At 44.8% G+C, this 8,875-nt stretch overlaps 1 protein-coding gene, 1 non-coding gene and 1 pseudogene across 10 annotated transcripts in view; 1 reads left to right on the top strand and 2 right to left on the bottom strand.

The window, feature by feature from the left end:
• Positions 1-244: 244 nt before the first annotated feature.
• LOC129485603 (small nucleolar RNA U13) lies at positions 245-348 on the bottom strand. The gene has a single exon (XR_008658739.1). It is a non-coding gene; the product is annotated as a small nucleolar RNA U13 (small nucleolar RNA).
• A 4,863-nt stretch (positions 349-5,211) lies between these two features.
• On the bottom strand, positions 5,212-6,980 carry LOC129484986 (triosephosphate isomerase-like; annotated as a pseudogene). Its single transcript, XR_008658584.2, has one exon. The product of XR_008658584.2 is annotated as a triosephosphate isomerase-like (transcript).
• A 19-nt stretch (positions 6,981-6,999) lies between these two features.
• Positions 7,000-8,875, top strand: part of TNPO3 (transportin 3) — a 106,081-nt gene continuing 104,205 nt past the window's right edge. For 3 of the 8 annotated variants that reach the window (XM_063641604.1, XM_063641605.1, XM_063641603.1), the window contains exon 1: positions 7,052-7,555. In XM_063641604.1, coding sequence (XP_063497674.1) covers positions 7,436-7,555 — 120 coding nt within the window. In that variant the 5' untranslated portion in view covers positions 7,052-7,435. Of the gene's footprint in view, positions 7,556-8,875 lie in introns of all 8 variants that reach the window. The other 5 variants (XM_063641606.1, XM_063641607.1, XM_055283953.2 and 2 more) reach the window with 4 other exon arrangements.

Below are 8,875 nucleotides of genomic sequence, written 5' to 3'. Positions count from 1 at the left end.
TGCATATATCCTAAAGTTCTTGATGGACATCAAGATGCCTATTGATGGACATTGAGGATATTTCTACTTTTTCATTAGGGGAAACCACACTAGGATGAACATTCTTATGCTACATCTTTTTGTCCTATAAGTGTCCTGTTATTACCTGAGAAAATTGTGACTGCTTGTTTTCCTAGCAGGGAGCTGTGAAATCCAATTCAAAGGCATGGTCTTAAAAAAAAAAATCTTTCTTTTCTTTTGTTCACATCAGGCAGGTAATGTGCAGATGTGGTAACAAGGTTGGAGGGAGGTGTGTCTCACACATGCACGTGAAACTCCAATCATCGTGCTTATCAACTACAAAAGAATCAAGGTATTGTCTTTCAGTGAAGCATAACATATCCCTGTCCCTGGTGCGGTCAGCATGGCTTTGCCTGAACTTTTACTATAATCTGTGTACCAAAGAAGTCTGATGTTATCGTATTCTTTTGGGCAAGGATGAGGGCCTTCTACTAACTCTCCAAGGCCGGTGGGCATAATGACAGATGCTATGGACTGAGTTGTGTTCCCCCCAAAATTCATATGTTGACACCCTAGCCCCCAGTGTGACTGTATCCAGACATAGTGTCTTTAGGAGGTAATTAAGGTCACATGAGGTCATAAGGTAGAGCCCTAATCCAAGAGGACTGTGGCCTTACAAGAAGAGGAGCAAGGAAGTGGTGATCTGTAAGCCAGGAAGAGGGGCCTCTCCAGAACCTGATCAGGCTGGTACCCTGATCTCGAACTTCCAGCCTCCAAAACTGTAAGAAAATAAATTTCCCTTCTTCAAGCTGGTATTTTGTTATGGTAAGTCAAGCTAAGATTTTGATGAAGTAGGACTTCAAAATTCTTAGTGGAAGTGACAGAAACTTAATTTGAATTAGCTTAAGAAAAAAAGAATATTTCTTCAAAGAACTCTAGGAAAGAAAACAATGGGTATTAGAGTAAAACCACTGGCCTCTGACACACTGCCTCTGCAACTTCTCCCCAAAGCGCAGTGGACTTTACCCTGAGGCTGGAGGATGATGTGGGGTGGGGTGGGGTGGGTGTCAAGAGGCTAGAAGAGAATTAAGGAGGCCTCTGTGGGGCCACAACCTATGCTTATTATTGTAACCTGAGGTTCACCACAAATCATGGGTGCCGTCTCAAGGCAGATCAAAGCTTTTTTTTGGCGGGGGGGTTGGGGGTACAGAATCTTGCTCTGTTGCCCAGGCTGGAGTGCAGTGGTGCGATCTTGGCTCACTGCAATCTCCGCCTCCCAGATTCAAGTGATTCTCCTGCCTCAGCCTCCTGAGTAGCTGGGATTACGGGCGCACACCACCACACGTGGGTAATTTTTGCATTTTTAGTAGAGATGGGATTTCACCATGTCGGCCAGGCTGGTCTCGAACTCCGGACCTCAGGTCATCCACTCACCTCAGCCTCCCAAAGTGTTGGGATTACAGGCGTGAGCCACTGCACCTGGCCAGATCAAAACTTTTACGGAAGGCTTCATGGTATTGCCTGTAGAGAACTGGAGTGCTTGAGGTACAGCCCTCAATCTTTGGACAATCTCACCCCAAGTCAGTAAAAGAAACACTCATTATCTCTTTCCTTCTTTCCTTCAGAGAATCTATATTTAGCTTGCTTGCAGAAGGAAGGAGTCGGGGCTCTTTTTGTTGAGGGTGGGTTTGGTCTCATTAAACTTTGCATTAGAGTCCAGTTTTCCTAGGGTTACCATTGTGCCTAATGACAAAAGTTATAGGGGTTTTGGTATTTTAAAATTTCATGTATTTCTAATATTTTATTTCAAATGTATTATTCTAACAATATTCGACATCTCTGGTGCATTTATTTGGTGCTTAAAGATGCGCATCTCAATCACTCCTTTGTCTTTAGCCACCAACTAGAAACTGACAACTCTCAAATCTGGATTTTCAACCCACCCCCTGGGCTTCAGTCCCACACATGCTACAGCCTGCTGGTCTTGGCTGTCTGTTAAGTGCCTCAATATTCAACATGGCTAAGATTAAACTCATCTTCATCCTCATATCCTTTTCTGTTTCCATAAAAGCCATTTCTTCCTTTAGGTTCCATATCTCAAAAGCCTCGGTTCTCTTCCCTCTTGTCACACCTTGCAGCTTAAGTAATCACCATGTCAAGATTCTTCCTCCTAAGTTTCTAAATACCTCTCTATCTCCATGCCCACCGCCAACACTTTACTCCAGGCTACCATCACTCCTCACCACGATTATTACAATCAGTTCTTATTTCTGTTCTTGCCACCTTCCCTGCCCAAGCCATTTCATGTTAAACTAGACTTTTTTTTTTTTTAAAAGACTAAGGAACGAAGAAACATGTCACTTAAGACATTTGCTAAGCACCCACTATGTATCAGGTAATGGCATGAGGTCACAAAGATGGGTTAAACACTGTTTAGCTTCATTTCTTACTCCTACCCAATGTCAACTCTATCCTTCAGCTACTTTCAGTCTTCAGAACATAATTTTTTCCCTTGCCTCCAGGCTTTCATACTGTTGCCTCTGCCTACAATACTAAACCCTTTGCCTAATTGCTTCCTATTTATCTATCAGTCTGGTCTCAGTTTAGACATAATTTCTCCAGATGGTGTTCTCAATCTTTCTACTCTGGGTTAGGTATCACCTCTATTTTTTTTCTTTTTTCTCCAACTGTTAGCTAAATATCCATGTGGTGTTTTAATAATTCCTAACCATAGAACTTTTAAAAATAAGTTTTATTGAAATACAGTTCACATTGCCATAAAATTCATCCTTTTAAAACATATATAAAACATATGTCAGTGGTTTTTAGTATATTCATGAGGTTTTTCTGAACATCACCACTAATTCCAGAGCATTTATTTCCATCAATACAAAAAAAAAAAAACCCTAAACAAAAAACCAACCCTATGCATCAGCAGTCTCTCCTTACTCATTCTTCTCATGGAAATGACCAATCTACTGTCTATATTTAGAATCTTGCTTACTCTGAACATTTTATGTAAATGGAATCACATAATTAATGTGCCTTTTGTGTCTGGCCACTTTCACTTAGCATAATTTTTCAAGTTTATCTATATTGTAGCATCTATCTGTACTTCATTCCTTTTAAGGGTCAAATAACATTTCATTGTATGGATATAGCACACTTTGTTTATCCATGCATCAAATGACGGATATTGCGGCTGTTTCTGCCGTCTATTATGAATAATGCTGCTATGAATATGCCTGTGCAAGTGTTCGTATGCACACAAGTTATCATTTCTCTTGAGTATATACCTAAGTGTAGAACTGCTGGTTCATATGATAATTCTATGTTTAACATTTTTTTTTTTTGAGACGGAGTCTCGCTCTGTCGCCCAGGCTGGAGTGCAGTGGCGCAATCTCGGCTCACTGCAAGCTCCGCCTCCTGGGTTCACGCCATTCTCCTGCCTCAGCCTCTCCGAGTAGCTGGGACTACAGGCGCCTGCCACCACGCCCGGCTAATTTTTTTTTTTTTTTTGTATTTTTTAGTAGAGATGGGGTTTCACTGTGTTAGCCAGGATGGCCTCGATTTCCTGACCTCGTGATCTGCCCGCCTCGGCCTCCCAAAGTGATGTTTAACATTTTTTTGAAGAGCTGCCAAACTGTTTTTCAACATGGCTGCACCATGATACAATCCCATGAAGAGTGTATGAGAGTTCTGATTTGTCCACATTCTCACCAGCATTTATCATTTTTTAAATTTTAGTTTTTCTAGTGGGTGTGAAGTTGTATCTCATGTTTTGATTTGTATTTCCCTGAGGGCTAATGGTGAGCATCTTTTCATGTGCATTTGCATATCTTCTTGGAAGAAATGTCTATTCAAATTCACTGCCCATTTAAAAAACTGAATTATCTGAGGCCAGGCGTGGTGACTCACACCTGTAATTCCAGCACTTTGAAAGGCTGAGGCGGGTGGATCACTTGAGGTCAGGAGTTCGAGACCAGCCTGGCCAACATGGTGAAGCCCTGTCTCTACTAAAAATACAAAAATCAGCCAGGCATGGTCGTGGGCACCTGTAATCCCAGCTACGCGGGAGGAGGAGGCACAAGAATCGCTTGAACACAGGAGGAGGAGGTTTCAGTGAGCTGAGATTGTGCCATTGTACTCTAACCTGGGCAACAGAGACTCCATCTCAAAACAAAAAAACAAAACACACACACACACACACACACACACACACACACACACACACACACCCAAAAACTGAGTTGTCTTTTCATTGGTGAATTGTAAGAGTTCTTTATATACTCTGGATACTAATCAGTTATCAGATATGTTATTTGCACATTCCCTTCCATGTTGTGGACTGTTACTTCACTTTCTTGATAATGCCCTTTGATACACCCCAAAAAATTTGTTTTGAGATATGGTCTCACTGTTTCCCAGGCTGGAGTGCAGTGGCACAATCTCTGCTCACTGCAACCCCCACCTCCTGGGCTAAAGCAATACCCTCACCTCAGCCTCCTGAGTAGCTGGGATTAGAGACACCCACCACCACGCCCTGCTAATCTTTTTGCATTTTTTTGTAGAGACAGAGTTTCATTTCATTACTGAGGCTAGTCTTGAACTCCTGGCCTCAGGTAATCCTCTTGCCTCGGCCTCCCAGAATGCTATTACAGTTGTGAGCCACCAAGCCCAGCACTAAATCTTTTTTTAATTAATGAATGGATTAGCTAACTAAAATATCAAGTTTTTTTCTGTCTCAAATTATATCAACTCTGTGCAGTAACATCGTTTTCATCATGTTGTTGGCAGTTAAAAATTCCTTGACTAACAATTCAGAAGCAAACCAACGCACAAGATGATAGGGATTGTGTGATTTAACAGGCTTTGGAGCAACACTGATCTGGATTCAAATCCTAACTTTAAGAACTGTATCCTTGGGAAAATTACATTACTATTTTTCTTTCTTTAGAATGGGTTTTTTTGTTTGTTTTTTAAGTGCCAGGGGTTTATTTCCCTCACATGTGGGATGGCTCACATACACAACACACAAAGGCACTGGCACCGTGGGAGAGGGCAGCACCCCTGGCTTCTGAGTGGAGGATCTTGGCCTCACAGTGTAAGAAGGGAGAGGATGGTTTCTCTCTCCTCCCCTCACTAGGGCCTAGGGGACCCAGGAGCAAATTCCATCCCTTTCACCTCTCAGCCAAGGAGAAGCCACATTGGTGACATTTAGTTCCAACCATTATAGTAAGTGGAGAAGGGATTGGCCTGGTCCCAACCATTACAGGGTGAAGGTATACATAGTAAAGGAAGATACAGTTTGGATGAGGCCACAATAGGGGGCAGATGACACCATCAGAAGCATGTGCAGGGGAGGGGCAGTCACTCGGCTTCTGGGCTGTTAGTTCCTGGGTTGGCAAGAAGGGTAGGAAAGAAGACGGATGGGGCTCATTGTTCGGCATTGATGATGTCTACGAATTTGGGCTTGAGGGAAACACCACCCATGAGGAAGGCACCCACATCAGGCTGGCTGGCCAGCTCCTTGCAGGTTGCCCTGGTCACAGAGCCTCCATAAATGATACCAGTGCTCTGAGCCACTGCATCAGAGATGTTGGACTTAAGCCATCCTCAGAGCTTCTTGTGTACCTCCTGGACCTGTTGGGGTGTTGCAGTCTTGCCAGTACCAGTGGCCCACACGGGATCATAGGCCAAGATGACCTGGCTCCAGTCCTTCACATTATCTGTGATGACCTTTGTCTGCTCAAAAACAACCTTCTCAATGATGCCAGCTTCCCTTTCATCTAGCTTCTCCCCAATGCAGGCAATTACTCCAAGTCTCTCTGCCAGAGCATGGGCCACTTTCTGCCCAATCAGCTCATCTGACTCTCCAAAGACATGCCTTCTAAGTGCCCCAGGACGACACCACCCACATGACCCCTGAGTCTTTGACCATGCCAGGGCTGATCTCCCCAGTAAAGGCCCCATTAGTCACTTTGTAGCAGTTCTGCGGAGCCACAGCAATCTTGGAAGCTAGCTTCTGCCGGGCCAACTAGATATAGGCAGTGGGGAGAGCACAAATCACCTTGGTGTCGGCAGGCACAGTGGCCACGTTCTGAGTGCCAATGAGCTCCCCCAGACACTTCTTCCGCCCGTTCATCTTCCAGTTCCTCTCCACGAAGAACTTCCTGGAGGGCGCCATGGCGCTGGAGCTGAGGCGCTGTAGGTCAGTGTCAGCGCCCAAAACGGGTTTTATTAATACTTGGCAAGGTTGTTAGGCAGATTAAATGAGATCTTGTAACTACAGTGTTTTATACATTGTGATCATTTATCAAATAGCAGTTATTTACTAGTGCAAAGGACTAGCAGCAATGTTAATATTAATATACTGTTACCTTTTGTCCCCAATTTCTCCATAGTACAGTTTCCAAGATTTCTGTTTTCTTTTGTGAATTGTTAGACCACTGGTATTGGATTCGGACAGAAAGCCATTCACAAAAATACAGTTCAATGTGAGAATAACCCTAAAGATGTATGCAAAATGCTCTGGAGTTAGAGCACCAGGAGCTGTAAGCAGAATGAAGACCTCTTTTGGGCTTAAGAACTAAGTAAAGGGGAGCTGAACAGAGATTCTAGGCATTTTAGATTTATCTCAATGTGGCACATATTTCAGGTTTGTAAAATAGTTCAGTTGACTACGTGTCTGTCTCCTCCACTAGAGCCAGCGTAGGTACCACGTCTTAATTCATCTTTGCATCTCCAGTACTGTGGCCACTCTACGGAGAGTTGAATTGACGCGCCTTGATCACCAGGGCAGAAAAAGATTCTCTGGAGAGGGATGGGGAAGTCGGAAGGGGTAGGAAAAACCTGGATCCATTTCCAAGGAGCTGAAGGCAGCTCAGATATGGGGCACATCTCGGCGCTAAAGTGCCAAGCTGCTAGCGAGGAACAGAGAGAACACCGGCTCTTCTTCCCGGCTCCTGGCCCGACAGGGCCACTTCCGGGAGGGGGCGGGGAGACAAGAGGAGGCGTGCCGGGAAGGAGGCCGTTTGTAGTGTACCAGGCGGAAGTGTGCCAAAGGTATCGGTGCTGTCGCTTCCGGTCCGGGTAAACGCACCTTAGGTACAATGGTGTGTGGCGTGCGAAGATAGGCTTCTGAGGGCAAGTCAGCGAGTGAAGACGGGAGCGCCAGAATCTGTGGACTCAGAAGTCTAGAGTCAAGTGGAAAAACCGGAAAAAAGGCCAGGAACCTGAATACGACCTAATAGCTGTTTCCGAGGGGGCAACTTCCACGGAGAACCTTCTGCCCTGGTAACGGCCAAAGAGGAGGAGATGGCGCCAGTCAGGGAGCGGCCGTGGCCCAGACAGTGAGGAAGCGCGAAGGCGGAGCAACTGAGGAATCCCCCGGAGAAGAATCGGAGCCGTCGCTACCGCCACTACTGCCACCACCATGGAAGGAGCAAAGCCGACATTGCAGCTCGTGTACCAGGCAGTGCAGGCGCTTTACCACGACCCAGATCCCAGCGGAAAGGAGCGCGCCTCATTTTGGCTTGGGGAGCTGCAGCGTTCGGTGAGGGGCCCAGAGAGGCAGTTCTGTGCCACGGGGCCGGGGCGGGGTGGAACCTAGGCTCCAGGGGAGAACCTGAGCCCGGCGGTTGACCTCGTGAGGTCCTCCTTGGGGAGGAGCTGCTGTCGTGGGGTGGGGCTGCGAAGCTACATCTTTGCCGCTTTTGGGAAACTAGTCGCACCTGATCCGTCGCGAACTGGCCCTTTCCCCACCCGGTAGAATCTGTTTTGTAGGTCTTAATACTTTTCGATTGTGGCATCAATCTAATCTTGTTTAAGTTCTCCCTTTGCCGTTGCTTCTTGGGCCGTGCTTTTCCGTTTTGTCTTCCTCCCACCAAATCCAACCCCAGTGTTTCTCCACCTTCCGCTTAAGAAGGCTTTATTCGTCTCCCCTCCGTGTCCAAGACTTGCATCTGGCACTTTCCTCCCAGTCGTAGCCTTATGCCTCACTCTTTTTGCCTATTTTCACTCCAGTTTGAGTCTGTTCTTCTCGAAACTTCGCAGGTTTCTAGATTCTTACTCATGCGAGTTTTCCCCTTGCTTTGGAGTGGCAACATAATATGAAGAAAAAACAGTAATTCTGCTTTCAGAAAATCTTTGGAGTTCTCATTTTGTTTCATATTAATCCTCTAACCTTGTTATTTCTCTGGCTTTTAGATTTTTATTTATAAGATGGGTATCACTGCTGCTTTGATTATTCCATATGAAACTGTATGTGCATCCAGTGAGAATATCCTCTATTTAATTGTAGCTTATATCTATTGTATTTCTGCATTCTTTGATTTCATGTTTTATGCTTCCTGCCCTAATTTTCACACCTTTGCTGTGCTTCATTTCTGTGTAAATGTGTATTCTTGGTGATCTGGCTGACTTAGGTTCTAATGTAGGATGTACTTTAAAAATTAAGTACTTTGAAAACTAAAGAGGGTTTTTTACAGGCTGACAAAATACTCACCTTTACCTTTATTTTTGTATTTTATACTTACAACCATATTTTTTTGGCCCCCTTCCCCTTATTTTAACTCATAACTGATACTTAAAGGTGCTCTGCCTTATTAAATCAGCTCCTAGGCTGCAGGTTCATAATATTTAAAAATTTGCAACTTTGACTTTTTTAAAATCTGGTCTTGGTATGGAGCAACTTTGCCTTTTTTGCTTTTTTTTTTTTTTTTTTTTTTTGAGACAGAGTCTGGCTCTGTTGTCCAGGCTGGAGGAGTGCAGTGGTGCTATCTCGGCTCACTGCAACCTCCTCCTCCCAGGTTTAAGTGATTCTCCTGTCTCAGCCTCCTGAGTAGCTGGGATTACAGGCACACGCCACCACACC

Source organism: Symphalangus syndactylus, chromosome 6, assembly GCF_028878055.3.
Source record: "Symphalangus syndactylus isolate Jambi chromosome 6, NHGRI_mSymSyn1-v2.1_pri, whole genome shotgun sequence".
Lineage (NCBI taxonomy): Eukaryota > Metazoa > Chordata > Mammalia > Primates > Hylobatidae > Symphalangus > Symphalangus syndactylus.
This window is presented reverse-complemented; position numbering and strand designations above follow the sequence as displayed.